Raw genomic sequence first — 16,143 nt, forward strand, 5'->3', positions numbered from 1 at the left:
GAATGGCATTGGAGGAAATGGGTAGATCCATTGAAGTAAGGGAGAGATCAGAAGGAAAGCGAAGGGAGGCACAGCGCTAAGAGACATCCTCTTATTTCTACACCCACTGGTAAAATTCAAATCATCTCTCTCATGTTGCTGCGACTACTACACTGTTCTGATTGTAAATTCTTGTACTTTATCCTCTTTTGCATGTTTTGTATTTTTGTGTGTATTTGTAGTGGAAAAATGTGTTTACCTCCTTATAAGCATATTTTTTTACTCTTAGGTAGTTACTATATCAGTCACAACATTTCAACATTTCAGTGAAACTTCATCATAGGTGACAAGATGAATCTCAGGTGACCCGGTGGGGAGGAGGGAGAACTACTTTCCCCTCCTTGCTCGAGCCACTTTTATCTATAGAGGTCATTCGCAGGTGAGGGGGTATGCTTGGGTGAGCTTCTCCTGCAGCTTATAAGTCTGCGGAGCGATGGCCATGCTGAGCATGAGTCATGAAACACTGATTCTCTAGTCCACTCTTGTACTAAGATTTGGCACCCCTGATGAGTTGGGTTTTGGCCAGGCAGTGTTCTTGCCGCGTAGCAACCTTTACTCTGTGATGTTCCTAAGGGTCTTAACCTCCATTTCAGAGCAGTTTTGTGTTGACCACATTCTTTGTTGCAAAGTTAAACATCTTCACAGGAGGTGGAGCGAAAAGCAGACCCATCAGGCAGTTTGAGGCTGTCTTTGAAAGTCCACCTCCATACTGTGGTACAGGCTGCCTTCAGTTTTTCTCCATGTTGGAACCATCTGGACCTTTGCATGATCACAGCACGAGGCTTTGTGCTAAACCCTGCTTGACTGGTAGAGTTAAAGTTCTCTCCTCAGCTAGACAGTTGATGCCTTGATTGTTTTTGGAAAGATATTTATCCAGAATATTTGTTGCTCAGATGCACCTCCATAAGTGTCTGGCTCAGTGTGTTTGTTGGTTCGTATATTTGTGCAGTATGCTTTTTTCAGCATATGCTGGTTAGGGGAATTTCATTATGAGCCCTTTAGGCTGCGCAGATCCCTAATAGTTCTGTGTAAAGGAGGTACAGTGTGTACTGCACTCATACAACTTGTAGTACAGCAGGGGTCACCCAAGCATTGGCCAGGTCTAAGTTGTCCTTTGGTGTAGCTATCACAAAGTAGCTCTGTGATTTTTGTAGTTGTAAAGGGTATTCAGCTCAAGAATAAAAAAAAAGGTCTCAGCAGTGATTCTCTCACATAACCACCACCGTGTTGCCACAGTTCTTCACTGTTGACAGGGTGAGTTTTTAAGAAGGTAAAATCATTTCAATTTCTCAGCCTCTCAGTTCCGGAAGATTTGTTGTGATGCCTGATCTAGTTCTAGTATCTGCTACACTTGTTGAAAACCTCATTGGTGAATTCAGTCCTTTCAGAAGATTTTAGAGTGGTTGGCCAGGAATGTAATATGAATATTATGTATATTTCAGCACACTGGAAGAACTAACTTCTTGTTCCTTTGTTTGATTTTATGCTGAGTTATGTATCGTGATCTGCCTGAATCAGCTTGTAGTCTTGTGGGTCTACCACACCATCTGGGATGGCAGATGATAACCAAGTTTTTCAGAGGAAAAGTGCTGAGATGAAGGAAATGTCTCTCCTAGTTGTGTTCAGCACTTCTAATTTGTCCATTTTGCTGCTCAGGTATGGGACTTTAGTGAGACATGAAGTAAGACCAGTAGTGAAAAACCTCAAGCACAGGTTTCCCCCTTTGCCACCACCTCACAGTGCTTTGAGGGGAAAAGAAAGAAACTTCATGCTGTCAAGCTTTTGATAAAATATTTGTAAGAGAGCAGAGAAATGTGAGATAAAAAAAAAACCTATAGGCATAGGTGTCAATAATATTCATATGATGAGCGATTCTCACTGAGCGATAGCAAAACGCATATTTCACAAACATCATGAATTTTAATGTAAATGTAAACAAAGAAGAAAAAAAAAAAAGAACACCAATTCAATGTGGCTGCCAGGCATAGTGCCATCTGGAAGACAGGCATGAGGCCAACTGGAAGACATTAAGTCATGAGTGTCATCAACCATAACAATCATGTCACTATCAAAGCACGCCTATTCATTCTAAAAGTGGCTGTAACGGAAGGGGTACAGTTACAGCCAAACAAAACAATATGGTTTTGATTTTTAAATGGACATTTTGTAAAAAAATAATTTTGCAAACTGAAATTCAACAGTGAATATATATATATGTATATATATAGTTATTCCAAATCATGAGCATGAGCAATCATGTTTCATATAAAGAGTTAAAGAATTATCGCAATATAGTTATCTTTACAACCTTGTGTTTATTGTAAGCAAGGACAGCAACACTGTATAAAATATTGCAATGATGCTGATTATCTTTACTTCATAAGTATATCAAAAATGATGACATTCTGATGTTAGCTGTCAGTTGTAGGTATAACGAATGTGTTTCGGAGTGTATCCGCTGATTACATTTTTACTCCTGCCTGCCTCTTCTTTTTTTTTTTTTGTCTCTCTCTCTCTCTCTGCGCACATGAACACACAGAAAGCATACTCACCGTTCACGGCACATTGACTAGAGGCTCGCCCTGCAAATGTAAAAAGGGACACATCGATAACTGAGCAATTAGTGCGTCAATAACCTGCACTTCCAATTTTAATGTATTCAAAAGGAATTGGATTTCTCATTGGATTTCTGTATATTTGTGTTTTGCTGTCAAGCTTAATGCACATTTTTTGCTTTGCTCCTTTCGGGAACATTGTTTCATGTGAGGACATCCAGAATGTACTGATTTGAGCTCCGATTAATACTATTTGCTCATATTTATGTATATTTTTGTCATTCTGACAACATCACAAACGATGCCCTGATCCCCTAAACCCAGGATTACGATTGCATTATATATATGTAAACAACTCATAGGTACGGTAACATAGTGCTTCAACTACACATACTATTTTTATCTAATAGTGATGATTTTTTGTACACTAATGGTCTTTGAAGACATGTGCAAATAGTAGTTATTTGATCCAAGAAAGTTTAGAAAACTGTCCCGATTTTCTAACAGTTACTAAGAAACAGGGTTTCATTTGGACTAGCCTCTCCTGGATAATACCGAACCATTTATTAAGATAAGTACCAGTGCCAGTATCAAGTGGTATATTGAATTGGTGCATCAGTAACACAAACACAGCACAGTAGACGCCGTACAGAACAGTCTGCGCTGAAATCTGACATAGAAATGAGTACTACATGATTAGTGAGTAGATGCCACACAAAACTGGTCAAAAGACCATTCCCGATCACTGGACCTTGATACTTAACCTGTGTCTGCTCCCATTTCAATTACCAAATAGAACTCTATTCATACACACACTCGCTCTCTCTCTCTCACACACACATACACACAAGAAATAATTATAGTCTAAAATCGTTGCAGCATGAAAAAAGTCAGAATTCTTTAGCTAGAGGGAATACAGATCAAAGAAGACACTAAAATAATGGGTCATAATTACAGAGTTGAAAGGTTCAAAATCAAACATAATGATTACAGTGTTTGAGGTAGCCAGTAGCAATTGAGCTTGCATGGAAACTTCTACATTGTACATTTTAGCAAGCTGCAAGTGATGATAATGGTCATGTTGCATAATCTGCATGGGAAGAAATGGCCTCATTGCCTCCATGGCCCTTAGTATGAAAGCCAATTGTTGTTAGAGGCCTCTCTGATAATGCCATAAATCAAGCAGTTCAACTTTGTCATTAAACAATATCTTTCCAGGTTTGTAAGGATTTATTTTTAGGGTGTGTTTGATATTATAGGTTACTTTTGAGTTACATTGCTTCACCACTCAATGTCTCTTAGTGTAATACTAAAATAATGAGTCTCTTAGGCTGTGTTGAATCTGATTTTGTATTGTTTTTTTTATTTGATTATACAGCTGAAAACACTGAAATGCTGAAAAAAATCCACACTGGCTCTCAAGTTTGTTTTCTGTGTAAGCTCACAAGATATAATTTATTCTTCCTATATCCATTTCTACATTTCTACAAGCTTCATTGAAGCTCTAAAGCTCTAGGACTGAAAAGAAACCATGTCAGGGCGTAGTTATGGCTTTGCTTTTCTTTTATAAATTCATATTTTCTCTTTTCTCTTCTTGTTGTTCTCTAATTATTATGTTGTGCTTCTAGGCCTGCTGTAGCTGTTGGTACAACTTATTGACAAAACTAATTCATTTTACAACTATATATATATATATATATATATATATATATATATATAATAGAACAATACAATGAACAAAGTATTTTTTTTCCTGCTGACTAAATGTATCAAGCTGGTCTTAAGGACCAGATGTGAGGTCTGATGCGAGTTCTGTGATTTTCCTTTCTAATTAGTTAAGTAATTATTGCTTATGAAGCTACCAGGCGTTTTATAGCTAAGTCTTTAAACATGATTTCCAAAAAGAAACATCATTTTGACACGTATGCTCTTTTCGCTCTCGTTTATAGGCAGATCTTCTGATGACCTAATGGAACTGAATTTACGAGTAGTGCTGTTTTGGGTCCTCGTGCTGCACTGTGGTTCTGCTGAAGGCAGCATCCTGTACCGGGTCCAGGAAGAGCAGCCTCCCAACACTCTGATTGGTAGTCTGGCAGCAGACCAGGGCCTGCCAGACTCGGGTCATCTCTACAAGCTGGAGGTGGGTGCCCCTTACCTTCGTGTCGATGGAAAGACGGGAGACATTTTCACCACCGAAATTCCCATAGACAGAGAGACCCTGAGGGACTGCCGATCCCTGGCCAAGGGTAAGCCCTGCTACCTGGAGTTTGAAGTATCAGTGACAGATCTGATACAAAACCAGAGCCCACGACTTATTGAAGGACGCATTGAAGTACAGGACATCAATGACAACACTCCACAATTTCCCTCTTCTGTGCTCACCATCTCCGTCCCCGAGAACACAATCATGGGGGCACTCTTCTCCATACCTCTAGCTACAGACAGGGACTCAGACAGGAATGGGGTGGCGGATTACGCTCTGACTGCAGGGCCAGATGCAGCAACCCTATTTGGCTTACAGGTGGCTGATGACAGGGGAGGGAAGCTTCCACAGCTCATTGTACTGGGCAACCTAGATCGTGAGTTAAAGGATTCCTATGACCTCACCATCAAGGCGGTGGATGGAGGAAACCCTCAGCGCTACAGCAGTGCTTTGCTGAGAGTCGTAGTCACCGATGCCAATGATAACGCTCCGAAGTTTGAGAAGTCTACGTATGAAGCAGAAGTGTTGGAAAACAGTCCAGTGGGGCACTCTGTATTGCAGGTAAGGTTGCAGTACAAATATGCTTGCTTTTTAAGAATGTGGGAAGCTTTTATTTATTCCCAAATTGCAGTCTGCGTTAAGTTTAATTGCAACCTAAATTGTTTGTGCTGCTTGATGTACTATTTCAAATGTTGAATTTAGCAGCAAATAAACCACAATTCTCAGCCAATTCATCAAGATTTTAATTTAAAAAAAAATGTTTGTGCAGTTACAGTCTACAATCAAATCAAAAATTGAAAGACTCTTGGAAAACATAAGCCACATATAACTCACATATTTTCATCATATTTATGTTTTTTTTTTATTGCATGTTCTCAATTTTCTTTTTTAAATACTTTAGTGTGCATTTTTAAGTAATGTTTTAACATTAGCATGTTATGCTTGTACCTCTAATTAAGCTGCTTATTGCTTTTTTCGTGCTATTATATTTGCAGAAATAGAGTTAGGGAACGACAATGTCGGAGCGTAGGAGTAAGACACTTTGTGTAGGATTTTCTCTATGTGCTGCTGTATAGTCTAATATTTTTCCATATTTTTTTTCAAATTTTCACTTTCCCATATTATGCAATAGAAGAAAGGGGGGAAACTTGGAAGAAAGGCCAGCAACATAATCAAAAGCAAATATGTAATAATAAAATATGAACAAACTAGATTTTGAAGTGATCAGAAGTCCACTGATTATTATTCATTCAGTGAAAATCCTACACTCTGTTCCTTTACTGTAACCCAAACTTGTTGCACATAAATCATGCCTTTAACCACATAATTCCTTTTATTTTAGGTCAAAGCAAATGACTCTGACATGGGCCCCAATGGAGAAATTGAGTACACCCTTCACCAGGCGGTAGACCCAGTGCCGAAACTCTTGCGAATTGATCGCTCCACTGGCATTATCTATGTCAAAGGACGACCGGACAGGGAGGAAATCAACAGCTTGTCCTTCTATGTGGTGGCGAGGGATAAGGGTCCTCAACCTAAAAGCTCCAAGACATTTGTAACCATTGAGGTGACTGACCAAAATGACAATGCTCCAGCTGTAGAGATCCGTGGAATTGGCCTTGTGACACACAGTGAAGGAGTGGCTAACATTTCAGAGGATATGCCAGTGGGAACAGCCGTGGCTTTGGTGCAAGTGTCTGACAAGGATGAGGGAGAGAATGCTGTGGTCACTTGTGTGGTCGCCGGTGATGTGCCCTTCCAGCTCCGCCCTGCCAGCGACTCATCCAGTGACAATAAGAGAAAGTATTTCCTACAGACCACCACTCCTCTTGACTATGAAAGGCTCAAGGATTACATAGTAGAGATTGTGGCTGTGGATTCTGGAAATCCAGCACTCTCTAGTACAAACTCTTTGAAGGTGCAGGTGACTGATGTAAATGATAATTCCCCAATATTCTCACCAACCTTGTTTGAGGTAGATTTTGCTGAAGAAAACCAACCAGGGGAGAAGGTTTTGGATGTTACAGCTTCAGATGCTGACAGCGGCACTAATGCAGAACTCCTGTATAATATTGTGGCTGACTCATCCATCAAAGGTCTGTTTGAGATTGACCAAAATACTGGAGAAGTAAGAGCCCGAAGCCCGCTTGACCGTGAGCATAAAGAACGCTATGAGTTCCGGGTCACCGCAGCAGATAAAGGGTCACCTGTTCATAAAGGAACAGCAACTGTTGTAGTAAAAGTCCTCGACCGTAATGACAATGACCCCAAGTTCATGCTTAGTGGCTACAGCTTTTCAGTTTTGGAAAATATGCCTCCCCTCAGTCCAGTTGGCATGGTGACAGTCCTGGATGTGGACCAAGGTGAAAATGCTCATGTTCACCTCTCTGTAGAGCCTGATGGAGGGAAGTTTGTCGTTCAAAATGGAACAGGCACCATTCTCTCAAGCATCTCGTTTGACAGGGAGAAGGAAAGCAGCTATACTTTCCGTCTAAAAGCCGTGGATGGAGGGGAGCCAGCCAGGTCTTCATATGTGGGCGTTACCATCAATGTCCTGGATGAAAATGACAATGACCCAGTTGTCACCAAGCCCTCCAATTCCTCATTCAGGCGCTTATCACCTCTAGCTTCCCCGGATAGCCATGTTGAGGTAGTGGAAGCTGAAGACCTAGATAGTGGGCCTAATGCAGAGCTAGTCTTTAGTATTGCTGGCGGAAACCCTTACCAGTTATTTCGCATCTCCCCCTCCAGTGGCGAGATTACTCTAGCAAAAGAAATGACCCGAAAACACGGTGGACTACATCGCCTTGTGGTGCGGGTGAGTGACAGGGGGAAGCCTGCACGTCATGCCACTGCCCTGGTCCACATCTATGTCAATGAAACAATTTCAAATGTCAGCTTAGTGGAGGCTCTAGTTGGACACAGTCTTTACACTCCACTAGACAGGGACATTGCCGGTGATCCTGACAATGGTTTTGCTGCACAGCGTAGTAATATATTATTCGGAAGCCTTGCTGGTGTGGCAGGTGTTGTCATGTTAATCTTAGTGGTGGTGTTTATTCGACATCGCATCCAGAGAGAAACTAAGAGTGGGTATCAGGCTGGCAAGAAGGAAACAAAGGACTTATATGCTCCTAAACAGGCACCGAAGAATGCCAAAGGCAAACGAGGACGGAAAGGAAAACCCCAGAAGTCCCCAAAACCACTCGGGGAAGAGGAGGAGGTCAGTCTTCAAAAGAGTCTCAAGTTCAACCTTGATGGAGTCAATGATAGCCCCAGGATACACCTGCCCTTAACATATTCACCAGGAAGCCCTGATATCGGCAGGCACTACCGCTCCAACTCCCCCTTACCCTCCATCCAGCTACAGGCCCAATCCCCCTCAGCCTCACAGAAGCATCAGGTCGTCCAGGACCTTCCTGCTGCCAACACCTTTGTGGGAACAGGAGGAGATGACAACTCTACCGGCTCAGACCAGTACTCAGATTACAGCTACAAGACCAGCCAACCGAAGTACAACAACAAACAGGTAAAGTTATACCTTACAAAATCTAACTATTACCTCAGAGGCCAGTTAGGTGTGAATCGTTACCCTCATTGTCTGAGGGTATTAAAGAGTTAAAATATTGACCTCATATTCAGCATATTATTCTTACTGTACTACTGCAGTAGTATTAAAACTTACAGTACAAGACAATAACATGATAACAAGTTTGAATAGTTTGAATGACTTGTTATTTTGGTACCATCAATTCAGATTGGTAAAAAATGTAAAAAATGTAAAATTAGAATGCCTCTGTGTATATTTGTATGTGTTACTATCTCTTCTTTTTTATCGTATTTGTCTAAATTACATTTTTCCCAGTTATAGATAGAATATGGTATCAATTATTTCTCTAATATCAACTACAGTGACGCGCTGTCTTGCTATTTGTTTTGCTCTCATGTAACTGCTCTGGAGGGTGAAATTGGATATACAAAGTGTTGCACTCCTCAAAAACTTAGATGGCCCTCCATATTTATTATTTTTTTTTTCATCAGGTTGGCAGTGGAGTTGAGCAGGAAAGGTCCATTTCTCAGTGACTTACTTCTGCTCTTCTGCCTGACCTCTAGTGCTCTGATCTCTGCAGGTCACTTGCTCTTATCTCCCCGCTCCTTATGCTCTTATCTCCTTTTATCTGTACAACATTTGGCACGGCTCAAATCGCCATGGAAACCGAAATATTAATAGACTCAGAAGGGATTACGAACGGAAAAATTGTAGAGTCTAGGGATAGAAAAGCTAGTGTGTCTCTAGGTTTCTGTGTCATCTGCAAGTGTGTGAATGTGCATCTTGGACCTGTGTAGATGTGTTTGTGTGTGTGTGTGTGTTCAGGAGGGATAAGGGAGACTACCATTATCATATAATAAATAGTATAGAATTCTGAATAGTACAACAAAAATCCATATGTCGTGATCCCATCAGTTTCTTAAGACAGCTATACATGGACTATTGAAATGCATCTCCCTCTTTCCAGTATCAAACTTTTTTTCCAACATAAGGAAAAAAAAAATCATCCAGTGTCAGTAGGACACTATCAAATAACATAAATCCAAAGACTATCCACTGCTATATGGGGGCATTTCTCCTTCACATGACTGAAAGTTCTTACCACCTCACCGACCATATAGGCGCAGACGTCAACCAATCAGATCAACCAACCATGAAATGTAGTCAAACACTTTCCATATCAGAAGAAAAGCAAAAACATCTTCTCCATCAAAAAAGCCCTCGGTTTCATTCTTTGCTTTTCTTTAAATGAAGAAATACTCTCCAGTTCTTATGCATGACTGATGCAGCGTTTGTTTTTTTGCTAACCTTTGCAGCATTGTCACTTCTCACACATGTCGTCACACACACCTAACATTAAACCATGATGTTAGCTCATACAACTGCCATCAGTACCTCATAGGACACTGATTGCTCCATAATCACAGTGTTCCTACATAAATACATAGCTTGAAGCCTGGCAAGATGGATGATCTCATGGTTTTGTAATCTCACGAGTCCAGCTGTCAGGGTTAATGATGACTATCTCTAAGAACATATTATTTATTCAATATTCATGATGCTACAGAGGTATTTTAAAACTTGACTTTTTATTAAAATTACTAAGACATTGATCTGTACAAATTATTTCCATCCGAGACGAGTTGATATCGGCTTTCAAGACGCCTCCATGTATCAAATCACAATGTCATACATAGAAAACTGTCTGACATTCTCTGAGGCTTTGCAGATAAAATTTGCCACATTGAAAATTGCACAAAAAAAAAAACTATATAAGTGGAAAGTATCCCACTGAGTTTTGAACATGTGTAGGTGACACATTTTTCTGTGGAGATGTCTTCAGAGCCAGTATCACGGTTGGTTGGTTGGTAGTTTTAGCAGATGTTAGCTGACAGCTTAGGTGATCACAAGCTTTTGTGGGTGGAGTCAGTTTAGAGAACCGTCACCACTGTCTCCTTGATGGACAACATAAGGGACCGAGATGACTGCAAACCACAGGATGTGTCTGCGTATTTGTGTGCAGTGCCAATCTCTATATTTGTGTGTCGATTTGCAGCTTGATAAATGAGTGTTAATTGTAAGTGCTGCACAGCTGTACGCTCTCAGCAGTTGACAGTGTTTGTGGTTTCTCAATATGATAACATAAATGCGTATGAGACATGATTCAAGTGATTGACAGGCTGCGTAAAAACATGGGCAGATGTTGAAGCTCATGTGACATACCTCAGCAGATGTTATCTCATGTATGGCATCCCCTCTCACATCGGGAAGAACAGATTGACCAAAATATATAATTAAAGTAACTGCCAAGTGATGTGACAGATGTAGCGTGGTGCCCTTGCTTTAATTAACTGCGCTACACTCGACAATGGCTTTTCATTGGGAACTTGGTCAGGTGTCTAGGTTTGTACCAAACTTTTTGGTATTATGTCTGGAAAATGACAGTTGTGTGTTAACAGATTATGAGCGCACGGAATGTAATTGCATTTTTACCCAAATTTTAATTTTTTTTAAAAGAAATTTGAAGGATTTTACTACAAAGATTAGCTCTGTAACTATCTGCTGCATTATCATTCCTTTTCTTCAACTCTCTCCGGCTTTAATTAAAGGCATTTTTACTTATGAATACCAATCTATTGTAGCCATTGTTAAACAAACTAAAGCAGCCTGGATCTGGAAACTGTTGAAAGAATCTGTGTGGGGAAACTTGTACTTTGGTCTTTGTGAGCACTAGTTTGAGTTTTAGACATTGATAGTAAGTGCAAGTTTTAAACATGAAGATAGTTTCCCAGTCTCTGCTTATTTAAATAATTTGTTTTTTTGAATTTAAGTTAGTATGAGATTAGGTTCAGGGATAGGCGATAGACTACAGAATGCATTATGCCATGAGGGTTCACGTAGTCCACAGAGAGGGACCTCAATGGCATATATGTTTGCATATGCATTGAAAAAGTAGCAGATTTGGTAGGTTAGTATATATGTTATTTCACCACAAATGGACCAAAAATAGCGAATATCAGATATACTTCATTGTGTGGGTGTATCACTACCCTAATATCTATTTGCAAGTAATATGTAGCTTTGTTTTCTGCAGTTTATTTTAACTCTAGATAATATAGATTGTGCATATTAATCAATTTGTCCATTTTAATATAATGAATACATTTGGCAGTATGTATTTTCATTTTATCGAAATGGCTTTGCTTGAAAACAGTCTTGGGTTGGATACCACAAATACCGCTATTTAAAAACTGTTCTCAAGAACAGCATGTTGAAGGTGCCAGAACCCAAACACATGTTTCAGATGTCCTAATTTGATCACAGCATAATCTCAGCATGCAGCAGTTACGTGTGTAAAGCAATATTTGTTTGTTATGCGTTTCCTACGCAGGACCTAGTTCTGCCATCAATTCAGGAATATTTTGATCTTTTCCCAAGACTCTGTAGAGATTTTTTCAGTCCTGTAATTGCTTTAGATTAACCCACTTTGGAATGGAATTCCTGAAATGCTTTTTCCGGGCTATAATTGTATTGCAACAGACATACTGCCACAGTTAAAGGCAGTTGGGCAAAAAAATATCCATCACCTCACAGCAATTTAATTTTTTTTTTTTAATGAAATAAATAAATGAATACAAACTGAATGAAAACAAGCAGACATACAATGTACTTAGACATCCAAAACCCTTAACCAGTGGTCATTATGTACTGTGTGTGTCTAGAACGAATGCAATTCAGAACCATGGACAGTGCCTTTTGCTGCCAAGTTTTCCAAAGCCTTTGTGCAGATGAAGTACCGTTGCATCATAAGCGGAGGGAGAAAGATAGAGAGAAGACTTGTGTTCTCAGGTTTCCTTTGTCAACACTCTTTAGAATTATACAAAACACTGATTAAATGTGTAAAATGCTAAATTAAAATAAATAAATAAAAAAAAAAAACATTTTCCTGTCAGTACTGAAAGCTCACCAACACCTAGAAAATCAAAACAACAACAACAGAAAAAAAACCCATAAAACAACTAAGCCATTGTCTGTCATATGTCTGATAAGAAAACTAATTTAATTGGCAAGAAAAAGCCTTTGCAAGTACAAATATACCATCAAACAACCTTAAAAAGGTTTCTATACTACATTTAAACAAACTGGATGAGCTGTCTGCACGACAGGATACTATAGCTACCCTCTGCTGAACAGTGGTCCTTACAGTTGCTTCCATTCTGCTTGCACCTGTTTGGGTAATATTATAATTAAAGTGGGGACATTGGGAATTTTCCTCAGGGTCTTGGCAAGTTGAACCAATCTCAGGTGTATGTTGCAATTTTGTTATTGAGGCTGGGTAGGCATTTACATACAGGGAAGTATGGATATTTGGCAGTATTGTGTAACTCAGATTTGGTGTTATAGAAGTTCGAGGTTCTTTTTTTAGTTCTTTTAGAAACGTGTGTTTGAACCTTCAGTTACATTCATGATGTCTAGACATGGTAAGCATTGCATTTCTAAAACAAGAAGCTCCTTTAACAACTGTCTTTGTAGTTTTTAGTTCCCCCCCCCCTCATCACCTTTGAATGTGTGATATTGCATGATGGTTGCTGGAGAAACCAGTGACTCACATTAGCCATTAGAGCTGATAATTAGCCCTTTTGGGTCCAACAGCTAGCACCTTTTTTCACACTTGACTTAATGAGAATCCTGCATTTGTACAAAATGCACAGTGTGAGGGTTCTGAAACACTGAGAGATCTGTGTTACACACCAATCCTGACTGTTTGAAAAGGCCACGCATTCATCCTTAATATACATTCGCACTATTAAAATGCTTTATTTATCAAAAATGTGTGAGCGTCGTCCCCCGTGGGTGACTTGTTTATCTCCGTTCCTTTCTGCAGTTACCTAAAGACGCTCCAGTGGATTGTTAGAATAGGAAAAAAAGGATAGAGTGAGTCACTGTGAGTCTTAATTAACCCGCTTCTTTGTTAAGCAGGGCTCACACTTTGTGAACTTTAGGCATCCCTTTGAGCTGGGATTAGCCCAATTTAGCCCAATACTGCTGTTTGAACTCAGCAGAGGTGTATTACAGACGACGCCAGAGGCAAAATTTGCACTTGTTCTACAAGACTATGACACATTATTCTCTCTTACCTGTACTCAAGACCAGTGAAACCTTAGAAATCTTCGGAAATATGCCATCTGCATTTCAGTGAATAGCTCGGAAAGCAAGGAGTGCAGCTGACTTATTTTCCCTATCTTTTCCTATCTCGGTTTCCAATCTGCCTTCCAGTATTTTTCAAACAGGCACACACACACAAAGACACCCACACACACACACACACACACACACACACACAGCTTTTTGTGCACCGCATATTTGCCCTGGCTGATTACCCAGAAAAGGGAGGCGAGAAGGAAAGTGAGGTAAAAAGCATTGTAGATGTTGGAATAATTTACCCTGCCTGCACTGCATGTTATTCTTACTGTTTTATAGCATAAATGCATGATTCAATACATTGTGTTCTACACTGCATTGTACTGAACATAGTGTATATTGTTCAGACACCAATATTGCTGCCATTTTCACATCTGAGCAGCACAGTTTCCAAATGTTGGCTCACACTATACTATGCTGGATTAACAAACCTACTCATATGTAGACTAGTGACCTTTGTTCATAATATAGTACGTCTAGTACTCAATGTGTTTTTATAATTGGAACATATTACCTCTGAGGATTGCTGCTAGTGCAGTTATATAACTGAACTTCTTACAAAACACCCACCATTTTCCAGTTTTTGTTTTGTTTATATATATATTATAGCTGAATCCAGCTCATGAATCCATGCAGCAGACATAGAGGGCCCTATAGAATATGGCAGATATTACCTGAAAATAAGAATTGTATATATATTTTTTGTTACCTTAGAATGAGCTTGAGATACTGTGGGTCTTCTTCCATAAACTCTGTTAGTTAACCTGCCATGTTTCTAACTAAAGGAAAACTGGCTCTAGATAAGGACATTTGCAAATTTCATGGACACTGTTGTTTCGCCAGCATGTGGGTAGAGGAGGGTGAGGCGAGGGGTTCCAATAAGCAACACACAGTATTTCAGATTATCAAAAATCCTGCATTTTATTTAACTTCATAATAATGTGAGTACATATGTTTAGGTTGCGTGAGCAAAGAAACTGTATTGTACCATAATTGACTTGAGACACCAGCCAAAAAGCTTGCTGGAAGATGATTATACATTTTGGCTTCGATAAGAGAAAGTTTCTGACTTGGAAACAAACACTGAAGGGACTGTTTTAGGAGAAGAAGCCAGTAATGATTATATAGCACTTTGATCCAGGCTTGATGGAGCCGTGGCATGGTTGGATCAAACAGTCGTGAAGATGACAGGAGCAGATTCTCAGGAGGAAGTTTCCGTAGGTCTCGATACATTTTAATTGGGTATCTTGCACTATATGAGAAAGCACACGATGAGGGTGCAACATAATGCGCACAGTGGACTTGTTTGTTATGATCCTTTGTACATCTCCCTTTTGTCCCCCCAGTGATGGTAAAGACTGGGTCTGCAAGGTCCATAGTTTGGCCAGACCCACTGTAACAATTCAGGAATGCAGACACAAATGCAGAACAGGATTTTTAAAGGCCAATTTACGAGCCATCAGCGGCAATAGATAGGCAGGATATCAGCAACTGGAAGTCAGGCATACAGGTAGCAGCCAAATAGGTATATAGATTTGAGACAGGTACTGTAACAGACAAACAGGTAATGAGAGGAATGGTTGGACTGAAAGAAAACGTACCCTGGCAGTGAGCAGCCCCTCTACAAATACTGGGACTAATTGCTGATGAGGAGCTTCTTGGTAGACAGCTAGGGTCAGGAGATCTACAGTGGAGAGAAACTGTGGGCAGGGGTGGACTGACAGAAAAAGGAAAATTCCTGAATGCACTGAGACAAGAGAGACAGTCTGAGGCTGTGTCTCAATGTGAACCTGAAAGAGAGGAAAGAGAAATGGGGGATGATGCAGGAAGCACGGTGACACTTGCTGGATGTAATGCCATGTGTGTGTATTTGTAGCTGAGCTGCAGTCGGCATTCAAAATAAGATATAAGCAATACAAGTGTTTGTGAGTGTGACAGAATTGGGCTGTATCAGAGATATATTGAATAAAAAAAAAATATTTATGTGTATTCAGTGGCTGGTGAAGGACTCCTACAGGTCATATAAGAGATACAAATATAATACAAAGTAGAACATAATGCATGCTTGACTGAAGAAGCAACGTATAACTCTGAGATAATACCAGAGAGGAGTAGATTATAATAAGTTTGAAGTGTCATTGACAATAAGGTTACTTAGGTGCCTCTTAGTTTAAGGGCAGCAGACCAGTGATTTGCAATCTGTATGCAAACAGACTAACTTTAACTAACTTTGACTCATTTTTGACATTAGAAACAAACGATTACCAACCAGTGTTCAACAAAGTACCCATTGACAAATGTCCATGTGCTCTCGGTTTATGTCTTTGTCTGCTTTGACTCTGATGAAGATAGTAAGATAGTAGTGTTAAGACGTTAGTCCATATAGAATTAAAGGCTGCAAGACCAAAATACTAAGTGCCATGCATTACACTGTTGAGTTACACGGGTCTTATGGATTGTTAGTGTTTGAGCTGCTCTCATCCAGACTTACTTTCCCTCCCATTAGAAGAAGCCAAATACTCCAGAGCCTTTTCATTATTTTCTGCTGAAGCATTGCCTTTAAATACTGTGTGCTTCTAATTTCATTTTGTTTA

General features: G+C 39.8%; 1 protein-coding gene across 1 annotated transcript in view; it reads left to right on the forward strand.

The window, feature by feature from the left end:
* The window catches only part of pcdh1a (protocadherin 1a), an 80,197-nt gene that overhangs the window by 4,915 nt on the left and 59,139 nt on the right, over positions 1-16,143 (forward strand). The window contains exons 2-3 of the mRNA XM_019278178.2: positions 4,544-5,358; positions 6,140-8,326. Coding sequence (XP_019133723.1) covers positions 4,564-5,358; positions 6,140-8,326 — 2,982 coding nt within the window. The 5' untranslated portion in view covers positions 4,544-4,563. The remainder of the gene's footprint in view (positions 1-4,543; positions 5,359-6,139; positions 8,327-16,143) is intronic.

The sequence above is a fragment of the Larimichthys crocea genome, chromosome XXII, assembly GCF_000972845.2.
Source record: "Larimichthys crocea isolate SSNF chromosome XXII, L_crocea_2.0, whole genome shotgun sequence".
In the NCBI taxonomy this organism is placed as follows: Eukaryota; Metazoa; Chordata; class Actinopteri; family Sciaenidae; genus Larimichthys; species Larimichthys crocea.